This window comes from Bombus bifarius, unplaced genomic scaffold (assembly GCF_011952205.1).
Source record: "Bombus bifarius isolate JDL3187 unplaced genomic scaffold, Bbif_JDL3187 scf7180000007973, whole genome shotgun sequence".
NCBI classification, from domain to species: Eukaryota; Metazoa; Arthropoda; class Insecta; order Hymenoptera; family Apidae; genus Bombus; species Bombus bifarius.
Genome location: NW_022884359.1, coordinates 1,417,600 through 1,439,856, shown reverse-complemented (window position 1 = coordinate 1,439,856; position 22,257 = coordinate 1,417,600). Strand labels below are relative to the sequence as shown.

General features: G+C 37.5%; 1 protein-coding gene across 5 annotated transcripts in view; it reads right to left on the bottom strand.

Annotated features, from left to right (window-relative positions):
* Positions 1-22,257, bottom strand: part of LOC117216793 (IQ motif and SEC7 domain-containing protein 2-like) — a 146,468-nt gene that overhangs the window by 10,641 nt on the left and 113,570 nt on the right. The window contains exon 2 of one of the 5 annotated variants that reach the window (XM_033463822.1): positions 16,454-16,848. The exons of the other annotated variants lie outside the window; for them this stretch is intronic. Coding sequence (XP_033319713.1) covers positions 16,454-16,644 — 191 coding nt within the window. The 5' untranslated portion in view covers positions 16,645-16,848. The remainder of the gene's footprint in view (positions 1-16,453; positions 16,849-22,257) is intronic. 5 annotated transcript variants of the gene reach the window in all.

Below are 22,257 nucleotides of genomic sequence, written 5' to 3'. Positions count from 1 at the left end.
GAAGCCCGGAGGTTGCGAATTTTAGGAACTTTAGAACTTCACAAGTTGACAATTTTAGAATTTTACAATTATGCAATGTAAATGAACTTTGGGCAATATTCTGATTGCGGATGATTGGTGGACCATTCAGATGGGTCGAGAGAATCGTAATAAATGTATAACAGCTCTAGCTGTTTCATTTAAATGCGAATCTTTCGATTGAAATGAATGCGTAAAATTTTTAATCGGAGAAATAAAAGTGGCGTATTCGCGAAAGCGGAACGCTTTCATCGCCGGATTCATTGTCCCACGAAAAAGAAGGAAACCGACGTAACTGTGAAATGTCGAACGGAAAGGTGATCATCCAGAAGCGACAACGTTAAACTTTGACTTTCTTTTTCACCAAAGACTCGTTTTCGTAATTATCGTATCTCGTTAATGCGAAGCTCGCATCCCTCGAACAGACGAATCCATGGAACGTGGATGTATAGCTGTCATCGTGTAACATATAATCGAGAGAAATTGATACGAGTCGTGTTTGGTGGAATTTGGCTCGATTCGCAGGTGTTATGGGCAAATTGGATGCAGGTAGAACAGTGTACGATTAGGTGCAACCAGTCGTTACGAGGATTCCAGTGATTTATCGTGCCAGTAAGACGTTTATGGTTGTGTATATCCGTATTTCTACGTGTCAGATGGTTCTATAATGCTATTATAATGCCAAATGTACTACTATCTGGCGCAATATACATTAACAAAATTTAATCGTGCAAAAGTGTATTTCGAATTTAACGTCACATCGTGTAAATTGTAAAAATGTACATAGCGTGAAATTCTCGGCGGAAATTTTCAGTTTAGTAATACACAATTAATTAAGACACCTTTTAATATTCGTATTGATGGAACACGTTCACAAAGAGACAACCTTGCGTTATAATGCGTTAAACAACATTATATTGTTTCATCCACAATGAAAATAATTATCGACGATTCATTATGACGATTCAGATTGATAGTGATCGAAAGTCTCAGAGTACAAACGACATGTAATTTTATCCGAGAAGTCTGTGACTAGTCATTAGTTGTAATAGAAAAATCTACGTAAAAATACACGTAATGGAATAATAAAATTCTCGTTACGCACGTATAATAAAATTCTCTAGATAAACGTGAATCTTAACGCTTTTCAGCATAAAAAACACGTATATAATATTTGAGATTTACGGGGAATTCTCCCTGGATCAACGACAATACCGATAAGAATGTATAATTCGTCATATTTTGATATTACGCAAATTGATAAGCGTGTTAAACTTTGAGTTTCAGAAATATCGTAACAATAAGTAGAAATCGCGAAAGGAAAACACGTGGTCGATGACGATGGAACACCAAGTCGTAACGAGGTTATCGCCAGCAATTTGCAAGTTAATCTAGCAGACTCATCTTGTTCTTAATCGCGTATATGTCAATGTGCGAGCATTGGTTTATTCAATATCCGCTCGCCATGTGATTGCCAAACGTGATTTCCGGAGTTCCCGGTCGTCCGGACAGACAGACCTACGATTTCCACTGAAATGCGTTTCTAACGTTCATGCAGCAATCGTTTATTGCAATATTCGTATAATCCTTTTTAATAAACGGAACTCCTTACGATTCTACTTTTCGTTAGAAAGTTTTTCCTAATTTATCATTTGATTTCTACGAACGATAACTGTTAAGTTGCATCTGACGATTAACACGCACGACTGCCACGCCGAAATCGCATGTTTCACTCAGGACACACCACGGCGGTATTTGTATTATTCGAAGCAGATGATGGCAAAATAATAATAAATTGACGATGTAAGACGACATTTTCCTCCAATGGATCGTTTATCTTATCGGTGGTCACCGGTGACCACCGTGGCGCTTTGCTAACAGTTGATAGCGACATATTATAACAAGGGTTCGTTTATTTCGACAAACCATTCGCATTCGTTGTTTCGTCGTAAGCAAAACGTGCAGAATATATCGTTGAAACGTGTACAAGATATTAGTAAACGGTATTTGCTCATTGTATATATATTAGGTTAAGTAAAAAGTTCTGAGCGTTTTTCGCTAGATGTCTTTAGTGAGCCATATCTCACGATGTGCACATCGCATCGAGTCATAGTATACACCGATTTCAAGGTGATATTACGCATCAAAAAGGTTCTTTGTCAGTTTTGTGTTCGGTGAAGCCAGTTGTGTGTTACAGCGTTCGAAAATGGAGATAAAAAAAGAGAAAATTCGATACATTCTTCAGTACCACTACGACCAAGGTGAAAAGGCGGAGCAGGCGGCCAAAAAAATTTGTGCTGTTTATGGACCCAGTACAGTATCGAATGCAACAGCAAAGCGGTGGTTCCAACGATTCCGTTCTGGTAATATGGACGTCGAAGATGAGGCACGCTCTGGTAGGCCAATCGTCGAAAATGTGGATAAAATCATGGAAATCGTCGAGTCGGACCGGCATGTGAGCACTTATTCCATTGCCCAGGAACTGAAGATTAGCCAGAAAACCGTTTGGAACCATTTGCATAAGGCTGGTCTCAAGAAGAAGCTCGACGTATGGGTGCCACATGAATTGACGCAAAAGAACCTTTTGGACCGAATTGATGCCTGCGATTCTTTGTTGAGACGTAACGAAATCGACCCATTTTTGAAGCGGATGGTGACTGGCGATGAAAAATGGGTCACATACGAGAACAACAGCCGAAAAAGATCGTGGTCCAATCGCGGTGGGCCGGCCCAAACGATCGCCAAGCGTGGATTAACGGCCAAGAAGGTTTTATTGTGTGTTTGGTGGGATTGGAAGGGAATCATCCATTATGAGCTGCTCCCATCGGGGCAAACACTTAATTCGGACCTCTATTGTCAACAACTGACCAGACTGAAGCAGGCGATCGACCAGAAGCGGCCAGAATTGGCCAATAGGAAAGGTGTTGTGTTCCATCAAGACAACGCCAGGCCGCACACATCTTTAACGACGCGTCAGAAGCTCCGAGAGCTTGGCTGGGAGGTTCTATCGCATCCGCCGTACAGTCCAGACCTGGCACCAAGCGATTATCACCTTTTTAAGTTTTTGCAAAATTTTCTTGATGGTACAAAACTGGCCTCAAGAGAGGCTTGTGAAAATGAGCTGGTCAAGTTTTTTACCAATAGGGACGAGGACTTCTTCAACCGCGGAATTATGAAATTGCCTTCAAAATGGACAAAAGTAATCGAACAAAACGGCGCATATTTAATCTAAATCGAATAATCTTGACTATGTTAATTTCATCGTCGAAATAAAGCGAAAAAGCGCTCAGAACTTTTTACTTCACCTAATATGTCGGGTTATCATTAGGATTTAAGTTGCGTAATGTTTCTTCATTTGAATTAGCCATTGTTTTACAAAACAGAGAATATATTTACACGAATAAACAAGATTTTACAAAATATTATGAATAATGAATTTTATAAATGATATGATTGATTAACAAATGATAAGTTAAATTAATAATTAGATTAAAGAATAATAAGTTTTATCGAACAATAAGAGGAACGAATAATATATCTTACGAATAATAAATTTAACGAATAATGAAATTAACGATTGATAGATTTTACAAATAATGAATTTAATTTACGCTATTAACAATGTTCCGGGGTTCAAACGAATCCACGGTCAACGGGATAACTTTAAATAATTTTATAACACAAAAATACGTTTGCTGAATCACTCGGTAAATTACTCGATGTATCACTTTCCAAGGCGATCACACGAATGAATATCTGATTAAAATCTTTTTCGTTATACGACTGCATTTGTTTGTTATATTCTCGCTGGAAACATCGAGAAGGTTCCAATCGTTGTTGCTAGGCAATATCTATCAAAAGTTTGTTGTATACTCTTTGGAAACATTGAGAAAGATCCAAACGCCGATACTAGGCAATTTCTATCTGGAGATTGATTCCAAATACAACGTGTCCCATTATATCAGCATCTCTAAAGTACAATTCTATGTGATTTCTAGGGAGAACAATACAACCGATCCACACCTTCATCAGGCAAAACGTTTATCCCGTGACCGTGGCTACGTTCAGCGACCAGTTGTCACCTCGAACCCATTTTTGCTTTTCACAAATGTCAAACAATTACAGATAACAATTGCTTAATTACAGTTATGATAAAATCTAGGCTAAAGCATTAGAAGGCTTCCTCAAAGTTGCATAGGGAAGGCTCCGGTTTTCCTTTCATCTCCGACATATAATAGTAAGGTATGTGCACACTTGTGACTTCAATTATGTGATTATAAAGCAGCATTTACGATTATTTTCTAAGCTGTGTTTATAATAATACTCGTAGATTACCTCTCAAAGGTATGGATGCAAACACAGTGCACCGTTAGATGCAAGATTTGTTCTCATCTTCTTTTTTTTTTTATCGATGTTCTAATAAAAATGTTTAATCGTTCAATGGGGCACTTTTTGTTTCAAAGTATCTTCTATTTATCGGTTATATTCAAAATGCCCTAACTGTCAATTTTCATAGAATTTTTACGATTGTAAGAAGTTGAAGAGCTCCGGTCACCAATGACCACCGTGGCGTCACAGGAGAAACCGTGGTGGGTCATATATGACCTAGGTGGCAGTCAAAGTGTTAAACGAAGAATACGAGCTAAATAACGAGTGCTTTTACAATTTAGAATCGTTAAATGTTCGATTATGGTCCGAAGTGGCGTACATATCGATACAGATCGAGGGAAATGTTCATTTTTATTAATCTTCGATCATTAAAAATGATCGTTCGTCGTCGTTTTCACAGATACTCGATTTTCCTTTCACTTTTCATCTACAACCATTTAACAGGAATATTTGTTATTTTCCCAGCAACGAAGAACCACAGGAATCACATTTTCAAATCGCGTTCTCGACGGTTGCACAGAAAAATTCTTTCCCCTTTTACCGGAGTTTTCCAATTTCTCTTTCCTACAAACGATCCCAACAAACTAAATTACATTTCACTCGACAAATATCCGAAATTCAAAGGCTTCACCGTAGTCTGTAAATACAAATTGAAATTTGTCGTTTCTCTCTTTTCTTTTCTCTCCTTTTTCTCCGCCGTTCGAACAACTTGACAAAATAGATGCGAATCCACCGAAGATAACTAGAATTTTTCAGCTGCAAATGAGATCTCTGCGAGTGGAGAATTTACCAGAAATAAGCCTGCCAACCGCAACTCTGACGAAACATCGCTCGGCGAATGCTCGGAAACTCACGACGAAAAACGCCACTCCTGTGCCGACAGCTGCCGGCAATTACCATTCAAGGGACCGTTTCGCGCTCGTGAATCACACGCGGTGAATCATCCCTCGAAATTCACCCCCGTACGATTGTTGGATAACCACCTACCCCGTGAGAAATCCTGCCACGCAGACCACCATCTTGATCCTTCCTTTTACCACGCTGCGCTGGTTCCACGATTTCCCTTAAATTTAGAACAAGGTGTTTCTTGTACACCGGCACATTTGTAACTTCAACAATTAATTACTCTATTAATTACTGTATCTTTCGATCTTTGATTCTTCTGTATTTTTTTATTTATTTATTTATTTAATCTTTAAACACTTTGCTACAGGAAGAAGATGGAAAATTTAAGCTTTTGGAAGGTTGGTAATATCCTCGAGGGATGAAATTGATGGGACTGTGCGTTTGATCTGTTCTTACTTGATGGAAGAACGAGCGCGTTAGGATTTTCCAGGTTTTCGGTTGATAGAAATGTGGCAATCGTTCGAAGGTAAAAGCGCGACGGTTTGAAAGGTTTTCGTTTGGATCAGATGTATCAGTTTCTTGGAACGTGTCGAGGATCGAGTTTTAGCGGTTGCTGAGTTATAGCTTGGACTGGGTCCGTGAAACTTTTCAAAATTCCTAACGGTCCTACATCTCGACGCAATTTTACATTTCTTGCAAATCTTCCAACCGAGAAGAGCGTGATTTTTCAGCGTGAAATTTTCTTCCAATCTAGATTAGATTACGTTGCTTTCCATTAGATGATGTTCGCGTCAAATCTCACATAAATTTCGAATAAATCCATTGAAAAACACTTAACATTTTTTAAAACATCTATTTTTCGTATTAGCCTTAGCTTTCTTTTTCAGGTTCAACGTTCACTCCACGGAACAGACGATTTTCTCCGAACTTCTTAACACGCAATTTCCACTGGACTACAGGATCACTTCGCCAATTGTTTGAGGCGATTGGATGCGGAAGGAACACGGTTCGACGCAAACTGCACCAAGGATCGTGATAGTCTGACGATCGTAAGGTGAACTGAGGTGATGGAGGATCGCGAGCAGCTGGCAGCCAGGGGCATTCTTCGTCCACGAGAATCGGAAATCAGTGACACTGGAGGGACAAGAGGGTAAAAGAACACGTGCACACCGGCCTCCACAGTGGTGTGCAACCTTCTGTTCCTTAATCGATCTTCCCCTTCTTTTTATTCAACTATCCTTTGAACGCAGTGCAGAGATTGCTCGAAGGAATTTTATTTCTCCAAAATATTATTTAGAGAAACAGTTGTTTATAAAAGGGAGAAGATTCTCCGTGGTTAGATAAATTTTCTTGCACTCTTCCTCTTTCTTAAATATCTGTATAATATAATTGGCTCAGCGATATTCGTATTACCTTCGCTTCTTCCTGTCAGAATTTTTCTTTCAATACTCTAAGCACGTACTAATAGGTGTATTATACCGACAACGATTATTTAGATTAATATTATGCATTATACATTTGACACAAATCTATCAGATCTATTTCATGTGTTTATTTCGCGTATTATTAAGATACCGGGATTTGTTTCGTTATATAGATATCAGTATATTTTCCAGGATACACGCACAACGATGAGCAAAGAATATTACAACCATTTACAGTTACAGTAAATAAAATAAATCGATCGAAATAGATCCATGGAGAAACACTTTAAACTTCTTAAAAGATTTTTCGTATTCATTATATAGACATCCAGGATACACAAAGAATATTACAATCATTAACAATTACAATAAATAAAATAGATCGATCTGTTCCATCGTATATTAATTTTTTATCGACATTATTTATCAAAGGTTGGAACATCGAGGATTGGACGAGGTTTGTAAAGTAAAAAATTGACTCGATCTTGTTGGTTCTAAAGTTTCGATTAAAAGGAGGAAAGAAATTCTCGTTTTGCAAATTAATTACTCGAGCAAAGGAACAGAGAGGCACGTAACATCGAGGAATCGAAATTAGTTGGACCGTGAAATGGGTTAAGAGACACTCTGAGATAAATGGCGTGTATACTCTGGTGAAGCTTCGTTATTCCGCGAGAAGTGCAGAGAGGAGTAAAGGGATATATGTTTTCAAGCAGCCCTCGAAAATACGTATCGGCTTTCACATGTGTGTCAGCAGGTACACGAGAGAAAGGAAATCGATAATGATGATGACGATGATGACCGTGACACTCAACCTTCCACACCTTATGCAATGAGCGTTCAATTAAGCGACTTACGTAAGGGTCCAAGATGTGGAAGGATAAGCATGTGTGATTATGGTTTGTACGTTAGGCTACGCGAAGTCTGAGAAGTTTCCTCCTTGATTGGATTTTGCGAGGGACTGGCTGAGTCATCGATAATCGGACGACCTACGTTTTCTTGCTTTTGTTTTATTGGAAAAGAAATTGGAGAAAGCGGAATTTTGAATCTGAATATCCTCTAACAGGACGTGTTTATTTTAATTAATTTTAACGTGTAAGAATATTTTTTCAAGAGGAAGAAAATTTGGATAGAGAATGCGTTTAGAAGTGGAAAGGTGAGATTTCTTTTGCTATTTCTGCGATCCCTCTTCTTCTCAATTTTTTCTGTTTTTTTCTCTCTTTTTGATGCCCTGCTCCTTTATTTGTCGATTCTGTCATTCACAATTCTCTTATTTTCTAAGCTTTCAATCTGTCCGCTTCCCGATTTTCTTATTTCATTATTCTAAAATCTCTGCATATCCCAATTTCTTGTATCTCTATATTTCTACTTCTATGTCTCTTATTTCTCAATCCTTCAACTTTCGAATCTCAAATTTTCCAAAAATTCTACCTTTGGGCTTTACAATTCCCCGATCCTGTATTTTTCGAGATCCCAACTTTCTAATCTCTCTGTGTATTAAATCTCTAATCTTCCACTTTTCTTATTTCTGCAACCCTTAATCTTCTAATTTCCCTAGCGTCTCCAATTTCCAAATGCCTTGACCTTGAACTTTTCAAATTCGTAAACCTCGTATCTTCTATCTCTTCTATCTGGCTAATTTTCAAGTTTCCTTCAAGTGTCTAGTTTTATCTTCCTTTTCTCTAAACTTCTTCTTCATCGTTTGTCAGTTTCTTATTTCGCAATTTTTCCCATTACTCAGTTCCTTGAGTTTCCATTCTTTTCTTATTTTTCCTCGCTATCCACGTTCTTCGGTTTCCCTCTTATTTCTTATCTTTCGATTTTTCCAAACACAACTGTCTACACTATTTCTCGTCAAATTCCAAGGGAGGAGAATTCATTTCCCCGCGAACAAAGAGACGTCACCGCGTCACTTTCACACTATTCTTTCCCGTCAAAGGGAACTACATTTTTCTCTCCTCCCCAGCCGTTCCACTTGTGGTTGTCTTATATGAAACGTAATTGCAGGAAAAGCTGCCCAAGGAATTGTATTTAAAACGTGCACACTCACGATCACGTGTACTTGGAGCGGCACGCACATCCTGAGAATGCAACGTCTTTCAAATTCAACGGTTAATTTATTGTCTGATCGCTGACGTATTTTGAAGTTCAAGAAGAAATTGTGTAAAATTCTCAGCATTGCGCGGTTTTAATACAGTAGAGCACAGCGAAGAACAAAGAAAATTTTCTAGTTCATGAAATTAAACAACAGACTCTCTAAGAATACATTTTTGATCGAGCTTGCAAAAATATTCGATACAATTTTACAACCTTCAGTCTTTCTGACCTAAATTTACGAACTATCAGATTTGACACGGAGACGTTTAGAGGAAACGAATTTCAAAAAACTCTATACAGTTCTTTTTACATCTTAGCTATGGAACTTAATTAATTACAAACTAATCAATTACACGTAGAGAAGTTTCAATGTCCACTGACAACTGTGATTTATCCCAGTGAAAGATCGAACATTCCTAAAAATCCTTAATATAATTTTTCAACTTTTTGTTATGTCAATCTAACAGTGCAGATAGGAAAATTCCAATGTAGATGTCTTAGACAACTTAAAATCTATTCTAATGGAATGGATCTCTATATATGAACGAATTAGATCCAATTTGACATGGTCACATTTCGACATTCCCTGTTACGACCGTTCGCGGAGAGACGCGGTCGCGAGGAAAACGCGTCAGCGAGAGGCGTAAATTCTCGCTACGATTCGGCGAATCGACGCCGCGAAGTAGTCGTTCCCCTGTTTCGGTTAAGATAACAGAGGTGGTTAAATGAATATGACACAGTAGAGTAAGTTATATTTCACCGTTTATTCCAACAACTTATAACGAAGGCAGTTACGCTGGTGCGTATGTACGAGATGAGTGAGTGACTGATCTGCGGATGTGTATATATCCGGTTAAAGGATGTTGACCGTTCGAAGGATGTAAAATCAGTACTGTCTTGGGAGACGATGCTGTGTCGGAGGAAAGCTAAGGATGGGTGTGTCTAGCGCACGGGACCATCGGATTTGTTGGTGACGATTTTAGTCAGGAGAGTGAGGGAATAGGCTTCGTTGTTAATTGGTTAAACGAAGGGTCTTAACCGCCCTCGAGAGAAAGTGGTTAGTGGGAGGAAAGTTGCAGCGTACGTGAGAAAAACTAATTTTCCCTAGTTAAGCCGTGGTAGACAATAGTCTTTGGAAATTCTTCGGAAACAGACGTTTGTTTGGTTTGAAGGACCTTTTCTAGGAAATCTATGAGATTTATGGAAGGTACTTGAAACTATGGAGGCTACGCTGCGAGTATCCGAAGACATCTGGTTGCCATCTATTGCCCGCGGTGTGTGGCCTCGGTTAGGTAGAGTGTTACGCGACGTAACATTCCCAAATATCAAAAATCTCAAATGGCTTATCGTAACGCGAACGGTCAGCCGGTGCATTTGTCCGCGAATTATAATTTTTTATAATTATAATTTGTCCCTTACCGTATTTCTACATAAAAGAAAAACTCATTTACCTAGTTCTACGAATGAATGAATTAGGTACAATTAGACATATAGAAATCATACAATTAGACGATGAAAGATCTGCAGTGGCTCATCAAAGCGTTTAAAACCGGTAGGATCAGCCGGTGGATCTCCTCGCGAATTATCTGTAATTTCTCAGTCTTCCATTACTCTATCTAATCTAATGCTACAAATGAACGAAGCAGACGCAATTAGACATAGTCGCATCCCTCAACGTCGCCAAACAATCAAAGTTCTGAGATGGATCGTCGTAACCGGAAGGGCCACTCGGTGTATTTCACCGGGAATTAACCGGAGTTACTTAACGCGTTTCGTGGCGCATTCATCGATGATAAAAGGACGAGCAACGGGCCACGTAAACGCTTCGCGTACGTATTCCCATAAAGTGCCCCATTGAAGAGGAGGAACAAGAGCGTCTGAAAAACCAGGGAGAGGATACGTGTTTGACTGGCGCAGCTACTTTGCTTAAAAAACACGAAGCCAGGTGCACGTTTCGTGCCACTTTGTTGTGTACGTGCACACACGTTACACGCGTGCACCGTGTGGCACGAGCTGTGCAACAGCCGACAGGCAGATGTTTCGACTCTTGCGAGGCTTTAATACCATCCTGCCTTCAATTTATTTCTCTACCAGCGAACGATAGACCGCCCTCTAAGGTACGATCGTTTCCAGAGAGGATTCGTTTGTTTCGTACCGGGTCTCGTTGAATTTCTACTTCAGTTACCACTGCTTTGCATTTTTAAGATCCGATACTATGGCGACTAAGCGTGAAATTCGAGTGTCTTTTGAGCTTGCAGGCGCTGGAGAATCACAGGTTAGGTTTGCACGTAATAAAATCGCGTGGTTGTTTGGTCTATAGCAATGGCTCTCAACCTGGTATAGGCGGAAAATATCGTTCTCGATGTCGTTGTAGACAAGTTGTTGTTCAGCGTGTTCAGCGAAGTATATCTTACATCCTATGTCTTGTACATAACGTACAATACTCCATTTTCTGCAATTTTTTCTCAATGTTCCATGTCTAATGTCTGAAAAGTTACCGATTAAACCCTCTATTGTACTTTGCACATGATCCCAAGCTCTACAGTACACATTTCCATAGTCTACATTTCATATTTCATATACCTCATATGCTATATCCCATAACTAGTATTCCTAACCTATATCTTTCGCCTTACTTTCTAGATTTCGTGTCTCCATTGCATATTCCATATTTTAATGTTCTCATATTCGAAATCCCATGTCTCTATCCCATATGCAGATCTTGTATCTCTAAGAAATATTTGTTATCCTTACTTTTGCAGCACGCATTCGTCCCGCATCTAACATTCCATATTTCCTATCTTTTCCTCTATATTTCATATCCAGTATATCCCTAGCCCATATCTCGATAGCTGTCTTACGCACGTATGTTTAATATTTTCATATCCTTCATTCTATAATAGCATATCTTCCGATAATCTCTTATAAACAGCTTGTACTTGTATTTCCAGCGGTAATAAGACCTCGAATAATACATCTTCAAAATCTGAGTCTCTTTGAACATACGCAAACAGCTGCAAACAATCTCTAGTGACAAATTGCAGCAGCTTAATTCCCTAGCAACGGTACACGTATGATCTATTCAGTAATTTCCCAAAAATCATTTCTCCACGTTCTATCGTCGCGTGAAAGGTGAGAATAGCCACGACACAATGGGAAATGTTGCATTCACGAGCGTGAAAATTGTCTCGATGGAAAATGAATACGTCGGGCAAAACAAACGCTCTTTCACCGAGGTTGCTCGCAGTTTGCTCCCTCGATAAATCCTCGGAGGCGACTTCTCTATTGTTTTAGAGCGTCGGTTGACTTCGACGCTGGTCTAGCGTCTAGATAGCGGAGCTGGGGGAGGGGGAGGTGAGAGATGGACAATGTAGACAAAGAGTAGGGTTGAAGAAGATAGTCTAGCACGGGGCCACTCGTGCGTTTATACGAAGACAAAACCCTCAGACGCGTAGGCTTCAGGTGAAGTGCATCAGCTGCCACTTGGACACGCGCCATAGAAGCCTCTACTATGTTTCCTCCTGCATTTTTTTCCCCCTTCGTTCGCTTTCTTCCTTCCTTTTTTCGTTCTAGTCGACGTCTCTTGCTTGGAACAGACACTTCGTCTAGTTCAATTTAGGAGCAGGGTGTAGTGGTTAGTTTCGAAGTTTCAAAGTTTCAGAAACCTCAACCTCAACCCTCTTTCTTCTTTCCTTTGTTTTAGAGACTTGTTGGATTCTTGGAAGATCCTGATCTTAATACGAGTTATGAAGAAAACTTGATTCCGCTCTTTTCTCCAAGTTTTATTTCTCTTATTATTCGTCGTTTATTTGAACACGGAGACACATTACATGCTACAGTGCCTATGTTCGCATGATTTTTTGATTTCCAAATTTAAGTTACGCGTGATGGAAATCCCACATGATGGTCAATAATTAATCGTCGAATGTTATGTCGAGTAGAAATTGCTGAAAATCGTTTAAACAAATAATTTCAAAGGTTTTCGATCGAGTAACTTCTACGAGCAACTTTTATCACAATTTCTAAAGCACAATGCACGACATAAAACGAACAAATCTATTTTCTCATCACTCTAATATTTCTATTTTTTCGTTGTCTAATTTCCGTATCTTTCGAACTTTCTATTTTCCAGTTCTCTAATACTTCCAATCTCTCCCTTTCACAATCTCAAATTTTGTGTATACTATTTGGCCGTGTTCAATATGCCAAGGGACGATTTAAAAGATATTTGAAGAACCGGCGCGCATTGAAAGCTGGTGGAAAAGCCGCTAGAGAAGCCAGCAATTTTTCGCGAAATCGCGCGGCTCGTTACGCGCATCGCGAGATTAACGTCAAGTAATTAAACGGCGCCGTGCAGGTCGTGCAGAGTGCATTCGCGTGTGCGCTCGTCGTGCTCACGAGAATTCTCCTCTCTTTCGTTCCATTCCCTTTGCGTGTTTCTCTGGGAAAATCTAACGCAAAATTAAAAAATGGAAAGAGGAAAAAAAAAAGAGAGGAAGAGGCGCCCGTGAGAGTTTCGAAGAGAAAACAAGCGTTTCAGTTAAGAGAAGCAAGATGTTGAAAAGTAAAGTTGTATTCTTTCTTATGGAATGTTTTGAAATGGTAAAAGTAAAGAAATTACCTTTGGATTTATGTCCAAAGTGTTATTTCATAGTTGTTTGTCAATGGAACTTTGGATGCTTCGTATTTATAGTTTCATAGACGTTGCAGACGCGTAATCAATAATCAGATGTACGCTAATCATGGACGAAGGACGATTTGTTTTCATATGAACACATATTCTCGACTGACTTTTCTATTTGCGGAAGAAATCGATGTTTCGTTCATATTTACGAGAGATCGTGTTTTTAGCTGGGATAAATTTGGAATCTCTGGATGTCTCCGGAATTAGATCGAAAAACTCCCTAGTTTTAACAAGTTTTACGAATGCGATAAGATCCAAAATCATTTCGTGACGCAAAGGCTCTATGGAGATGGGGAAAATATGAAAAAATATCTCAATGAAACTTTTATTTGTTATATCGTAAAATCCACGTTTTCAGAGCGATGAATTAAAATCGCTGGAATTTCATGGAATTTTATAAACTCCGATGCGATAGGATTCGAAATCAGCTCATAACGAAAAATATGTTGAAAAGTATTCGCATGAAATTTATACGGTAAAAATTGAGAGATTTAGTAGCGCACATCTCCAGTGTGGTAAATTAAAAAATTCCCTAGTCCCACAAAGTTTCGTTAGCTCGACTCTAATGAAATTCGAAATATTTACGCGATACAAGCTTTTTAACGATATAGAGAATGTATTTAAAAATATTTTTCTACGAAATATTGAACGAAAGTTTTCCAGGATTTCCCCCGTTTTTCCCTCAGTTTTGCTCGAGAGAGCAGCAGCAGCAGTAGCTCGCGTGCTACGGGAGGAAATTATTTCATGCATACGGGGGATCGTTCGAATCTAACACGCGCTTGCACCGTTAATGGCAATCAACGGTTGTTAATTGCTCGATGATAATTAGTCGAGATGGAGAAGCGGGCTTGCAGTAATGGAGAGCACGCCTTAATAATTCCTTTAATGAATTCGAGACACCGTGCGTGGCTTCTTCCGCGTGATAGAAGCCAACGAACCACCGTTTCTTCCTCCGATATTTAAGCTTTCTCAAATTCATAGATAAACGAGTCTCTTTCGTGCTTCGTCAGATTTTTCATCCGTCGATTTTGATAAGCCGATCTCGTGATTTGTTTGATAAATAATTCTAAACTTCAGAATAAGCGAAAGGAAATTCAGAGATCTATTCTATAAATAGGGAATTCTAGGGAATTTAGATATATGGGGAAAAGAACTGAACTCATAACGTGAAGCTTAAGACACAGGGGAAAAGAAAGAAATATCCTAGAGAATTTAAGAAATTCGATATTCAAGGAAAGAAAATCTTCGAGATATTAACTTTGAACGTCGAATTTGAAAAATATGTAAAATACATATAGAACTATTTTTATTTAGCTTATTTTTCTGCTTGTCTGGATGGGATTAGAATATCTGGCGAAATTAGGAAGCTGAAAAGTGAAAAATAAGAAAATAAATGAACAAAATTTGATTTCTATTCAAAAATGTAGTAAAAGGAAGAAATTCATTTTCTTAATTAGGTATCGCTAAGTAACTGAATGTAACAATAATATACAGGTTTCCCTGTATATGTTGAGCACACGCGATAATCATATAATGGGGTATAACTCGATTGTTGATCTCATATTACTAAAAATAGAAACTTGGTGGCCTCGTTGTGTTAACCTTGAGATGTATCCTCCATTCGGCCAATATCTCTTCTGTCCTCTTCAATGAACTGTTTGGACGGAGAAATTTCTAATGAAGGCAATTTTCTAACGATTACGAGGTAGAAATGGAAGAATACTTGCCTCGGATTATGAATGCGAGATTTATCTGATCAAATAGAGAGTCTTTGAAAGTGTACACGTTTTGAAAACATCGCAACTAATCTAATACGGTCCAGTCAGATTTCTATTTTTGGTAATAGATTGAGCGGCACATTCCCTGTGCATTGTTATTACATTCGATTACTCAATAATGATTCCTGATTGAGAAAATGATTTTTTTCTCTTCGGTGGTACACTTTAAAATAAAGACCATTGTTTAAGGACTGTTTTTCAATCTCTATATTTTACTTTAAATTACAGAATACCAAAATATAGAATTTATAAATGAGGAATATCGAATCTCTTGATAAGTTTATACTTGAAGGAATCATGATGAAACTTAACGTAATTGAATTTATTCGCGATACCGGTGCCTGTCGCTCGAACACACATTCTGCTAACCGCAGAAATAGTCGGCCGACAACGACCTTCCTCTCTCACCAGAGAGTAGACCCTGCTTCATCGTAGGTAGCTCGTAGGAGATAAAATTTCTCGGAATATTTCATCGTGTTTCGAGAGAAGATTTACGCTGGTAGAACGCCGCGTGGGAACACGATCCAAGCTAGACAGATATTCTGTTCCCTTTTATGCATATAATTAACGCGAATAAGTCGTAACGCGGAGCTCAGTCTAGTAAGGGTTCTCCAGATGAAAAATTTCCATAAAATAGCCGGAAACTGTTTGCGTAACGCGAGCGGTGTACGGCGGGCTCGGAACGAGCCATCGTCCGGAAGTGAACCATGAATTAAAATACGCTTCTACCACCCAGGAACAGTAATTAGAAATTATAAAATCTATTTATGGTTGTCCAACATATTGCTCGATTACCAGACTACGTCTTTTTCGATATAATTTCACCGAGAAGAATACACGGGATTCCCTGTTGGATCGTTCTGTTATAGTTACTTCTTAGTTACTTTCTGCTGGGTGGTCTAGTGATTTTTTTAGGTGGCAAGATCAAGCGCGAGAAATGATAGACAATTTACGCGTCCCGTTATCGTAAAATTGTGTTCAGACTTGAGAAAATTTGCCAATCTTTCGCCCGTCGTATTTCATTTTTATCATCCAAAGAATTTAACCCAGAAATAAGAACAGCAATAATAATAAAAATAAAAATAGTAATAACGTTACCATTATAATTACAATAGCGATAATAATAGCCTGAAATTATAATAATAGATAGCGACAACAATAATAATAGTCACCATCAATACCTTGTATAATATATTTATATCAAGATATATGATAAGTACCGGTTGATGAAGTTGGTAGGCGTGGAATAGCCCAACTGTAGCCGCGATCTAATCACCTTCTCCTGAACAGTGACCATTCTCGAGCTTCTGGAACTCTGGTGCACCCTTGTGGTCCTGATCACTTGGTAACAGTGATGTTTTGTCTGGGTGTTGGCCACCCTGTCGCCCCTCGGTTCGATCATCGTAAACATGATTGCTTTCACTGATCACCAATCACTTGAATCACAGGACCACGTGGTCTAGCTATTTTCACTCCCGGTCTCATCTTTCTCCTCTATCCTTCTCAAATATTCCACTGTTTTTTTAATTACTGACTATCACAAAGCTCTTTGGTTTGTCTCGCGAATGTCGGAAGCGTCTTACTTATCCGAGATACATTTCGGTATCCAATAGACCTGCACCCGTTGGAAAAACATAAAGAAATACTTTGAAACTGTGTAGGTAAACAATTCTTCGAAATTTTCGAACTTTCATATAAAAAATTTCGAAATTTCTGCGATAAATGGGTCTTGCAGTCTTTTACATAAAAAATTGTTGAAATTTTGACACTTTGTAAATAGAAAATTTTGAAGCTTTTCTGAGCAGAGAATTTCGAAACTTTTTAAGTAGAATATTCTTGAGATTTTGTACATAAAAAATTCGTGGAATCTTTAGAACAAACAATTCTCTAAATTCACTGAATTCGAAAGGAATTTGTATTTCGTCTTGAATTCCGAGGAAATTCTTTAAATGGCAATTTCTCAAGTTTATCGTTTCAAAGAATTAAGAAAAATCATTTTCCAAGGAAAGGGAGCATGAAAGCAACGAAATGTCTGGCAACTTTGAAATAAATGCTCAAGAAGGAACGATGAATCCGTCGTGATTAAAGTTGGCAAGACTTCCAGCCCGATCTAGGGAAGTCTGAAGTTTGACTCAGACTATCTTGAGTAGCAGCGACTAGCTCGAAATTTTAATCGTGGTAAGTATCTTAGTAGTTGGTTCGCAGCTACGAGGTGATTTGATTAATTGCGTGTCTAGGGATTTCCTAGCTGTAGAATTTCGTTAAATCGGAGCTAGATGGATTGACGAAAACCTTAAACCATATGAACCTAGAACTGACTAGCACGAAAATTGTCCTGCTTGTTAGTATTCTGGATATATCATGGCTAGTAAGGCTCGAATCTTTTGCTCGTTAATCTATTTTTACCAATTGTTTGCCAATAATAGTGAAATCAGAGAAACCTGATTACAATTTGCCCCAATCGAGAAGATATTCGTGAAGAAATCCTTCAGTACAGTCGAGAAAGAAAATTACGAGAAGTATTTTTACAAACAAGATTATTCATGGATCAAAATTCACCGACAAAAATTCATACGAAAATTATGATACTTGTTATGACAAAATTATGATGGTGATATTAATATATCACCAAAATCTGGAGTAATTTTATGCGCCTAGTTTTCCCTATATAGTAGAATTGTATTTTTCTGGGCTAGTCTAGGGACAAACAGTTTGCATAACAAGAGTTCACTTATTCTTTCTAATATAAATGTAACTATATTTTTATACAATATTCATAGACCAAAGCTTCCATTAATACAAATATAAATAATTATATTTCTATATAATATTCATGGGAAGATGAAACTTTCCATTTCTAAGAATGAAAATCTTCCATTTTTATAAATACAAGTAATTATACCTCTATATAACATTTATAGGCAAAAGACGCCACACTTTTTCCACACCGCCTAATTCACATTAATCATAACGATTCCTAATCAAAGCGTGAACAACGAAAAACTACCAGAATAACAAAATTCCCTATTACCATGATTGATGAGTATCGTCATAGAAGCAACATATTACATTTATAAAAGCATAGTGTTGTTTCTCTATTGAGGGGAACGTGTTTTACTATTTTAATGGAACTACGACACCGATGCGATTCATAATAAAACACGGGGACCATAGAATGATAACCATCTTGGATTTATCCGTTTGTTTAAGGCTTAATCGAGAAAAGTCCATATGAGAGTGTCGAGCAAAAGAAAGTTAATGGAATCAGAGGTATAAAAAGACATCATTTACATTTACATTTAATAAGAGCGATAAACAAATACAATTAGACCGCGAATTTTATGCAGATTCACATTTTCAGGAATATCATAAGAAAAAAATACGAACTCGGCAGAAAACTGGTTTACCTACCAAGTATTGTAAAAGGTGCATACAATATTTTTGTATTACGTGCACTGTGTGCAATTTTGTATTCTTAAATACCCTATAAATCCACAAAAACCCGCGGTCTAGTAATGTTATATCTATTACTAAAATGTACGGTCGAATGGTTGAAATGGGGGAAAAGAGGAAAGTAACAGAATAACAAACGAGCCGAGAAGAGATACAGAAATCACAAATTTTGGTAGCCAAAGTGAATTTAGAAAATATATAGTAGCTTTGAGATCCTCCACGTTAGGGAAACGTTCTTTTCTTATTTCTTATCATTTTATATACTTTTTTATGCACTCGTCTTAGTCAGAGTTATATTGAATTATGTATCCCGAACAGGGAAGTAAATATTATCATTAAACAGAAAGGAAGAAAAGATAGAAGATATACTAAAACGTACGATGATTATGTGTTATATATGTATTTCTCACGATTCTCCAACTGTTCCATACGACTGGCTATTTCCTTCCTCTTAACTTTGTTTTTTCTTCTCTCTCTCTCTCTCTCTCTCTCTCTTTCTCAAGAGAACTGGTTAATATGAATAAGCGATGCTCGATCGTTTTCACTGGCCTCTCTTTCCGGTTAATTGATAACCAATAGCGACTTTCTAACGGCGATCGCGATTAATATGTACAGACACGAAACACGGGCCGGATGGCGGAGAAAATGAAATTCTTTTTTTTTTTTTGTTTCGCAATCGATTTTCGTGATCCTGTTTCGAATATGGTTGAAGACTTTCGAGCGAGCACGGGCTTTAACGATTATTTAATGGCTTCCAGAGAGTGGCTGATATCTTTTTATGAATATCGAGAGTTTTTCTTCGTTTTATCAAGAGACGTCGCTTTAATGCGATTCTCGTATACGAAGATTTATTTATGAAATATCACGCTTCCTTTTGAATCTTATGGTTGAGCATTACTGTTAATGACCCTGAATTACTTTCATAAGTAAATCTCCTATTCTGCGTACAATTTACTATTACGATTTTCCTAGGCAACGTGACAAATAATTTTGTAATATATTTTTAACGAATGAGTTGGCGTTTTAATGGGCGTTACCGATTCTTTTTAATTATTATAGTTGAATATTATTGTCAAATTGTCGGGACTTTTGTCCCGAATAAATTTTACTGTCACGATCATTTTTAAAAAAAGCGCTATTAATATTTTTAGTCTGTTTTTTTGAAATCATTAACCTTCCGATAAATGTCAGGGTTCTTTCCAATTGTTACAATGGAATATCATTGGCAACGATTTCTCTTGCAAGTAAATTTTACTCCCACAATTTTCTACAAAATGTTACAAATATTTATGATATATCTTCGATGATAAAATGTTATTTGCGTGATGTGTTAAATGTTATTTCGAAAGAAATAGCTCGAAGCTTCTTCGTGATAATTATACTATAATTAAAAAGAATCTCGAACGAACGTTCCGATTTTTACAATCGAAATGCCGGAGAGATGAAAAGGAAAAAAAAAACAAATAATTGCACGCGAAACAATGCAAATATTTATCGTTACACGAGGAATTTTACCGTGTAATGTAATAACAGTAATAGTTGAAATTTCGATTTCATTATTTTGCCATTGTGCTCGATTCAACGACCGGCTATTAATTTATACGAAAACAATTTTCCGTCACTGCGCCATTCCCTGTAATTAATCGCATTTTGTGAGCCGACGCAACGCTCGAATTAAATCTCTGTAATATCTGGCGAACACGCTTACACGTGGCAGCAACACACTGTGAAAACATCAACTCTTGTAATTAGTGTGCCGGTTATGATACTTAATCGTATTCGATAATTACGATCTCTTTATTGTATTCGTCGTTTTCTGACGCCGTAATTACCCTTTTATATTTTATTTAATCGTTGAACAGTTACACACTCCTCTATTATATTTCCCTCTTTCATCAGGTTCGAAGAAAAACACGGTAAAAAGAAGAAACAGGAAACGTTAAGACAGTTCAACATCCTAGAAATCGTCATCGTTAATGAAAAATTGACGAATGTTGTTATTTCGTAATTATTATAATCAAGTATAATCGTTTACGAATTTTCTTTCTTTACAAAATATAACGTTCTTCCATGATCAGCTTTGAAGAAGAGAAGAAAACAAAAAAATCGGCGAGAGAAGAAAAAACAATTTAATTAATATTCTAGAGACGTTAGGGAAAAATCGATGAAAGTTATTATTCCACGTTAATATATTTCAGCATAGTTATTGCTAACAAGTACAATTATCTGCCAACTTTTAATTTCAGGGGAAGATATTTCTCCCTCTGATCAGATTTGAAGAAGAAACAAACGGTGAGAAAAGAAAGGACAATTTTAATATTCTACAAGCGTAAGGTTAGTAAAAAATTGGTGAAAGTTATTGTATCGTAATAACTATAATTAAACATAATTATTACTAACCAGCATAATTATTTGAAATTTTTTCCTTTCGAAGGCAAATGTCTTCCTCTTTGATCAGATTTACGAAGAAGGAGGACAAAAAAGAGGGGAAGGCAATTTAACGTTCTAAAAACCTAATGGAAATTTGATAAAAGTTATTATTTTATAATAATATAATTAAGTGTAATTATTTGTAATTTTGTTCCTTTAAAGGAACTTTGGTGTCTTCTTATCTTTCATTTAGAATAATAAGTTGATATTCGTTGCTATTTCTAAAATATAACCAGAGAACACACTTAGGAGAGCTACAAGGAAAGTAGAAACTCTAATATTCCTAGCGTTTTAAATATCCTGCGATTTAAGAAACCGAAAGAAGGCTTTGCCGGGTAACGAGCAACTACCTAAATTCTTTTCGCAGAGTGACGAAGTGAAGCAAGAAATTAAGGTTTTGACACGATTCGCTGTTCTTTCATAAAGTCATTATTACACAGAGTGGAAGGCAAGAAGATGAAACGAAATTAAGCCTTCTGAAGTTTCCTCTCTGCAACTTGCAACTGCAACTTGCGTATCGCATAGTATCTTGCTGCCTTTTCTAGTTTCTAAAATTACTTAAAAAATTAATTAATTACCTCCGAATTTTCTAACATTTCATACAACCACCATCGGTGTTTTTGCAAATGGGCAAATTGTGTTTTAATTAGCGGGGAAGCCCGAAGACAACGAACCAAAAGGGGCAGCAGAAAAGAAGAGAAACTGGGTCATACAACCAGCTACGGTGCAAACTACAGCAAATCGGATATGGAAATACCAACTCGTTACAGGAGGAAGCAGAAGACAGCAACGTACAGCGAATCATAATAATAGAAGATATGTGGAAGAAGCTATAGGAAGACGATAAGAACGTAACAAAACAACCTGCTCGTACCTTGAGAAGTACGAAAGAACTGGCAGAATATAAGGATGTGACAACGATAGAAGCAACAAGAATTACCTGACCTTAAATATACCGCTGTCGATAAAAATAATTATTGCACAGGTAAGATTAGCTGGCTAACTAGGCTGTGGACAACGACGATAGGACAAGGACTGAAATATAAAATAGAAGAGAACTCGTCACGTCAACTATGCAGCGGAAATAGGAAATACAGGCATCTGAATGCGTTTTATTTCTCTATTTGTATTTAGGTAGACA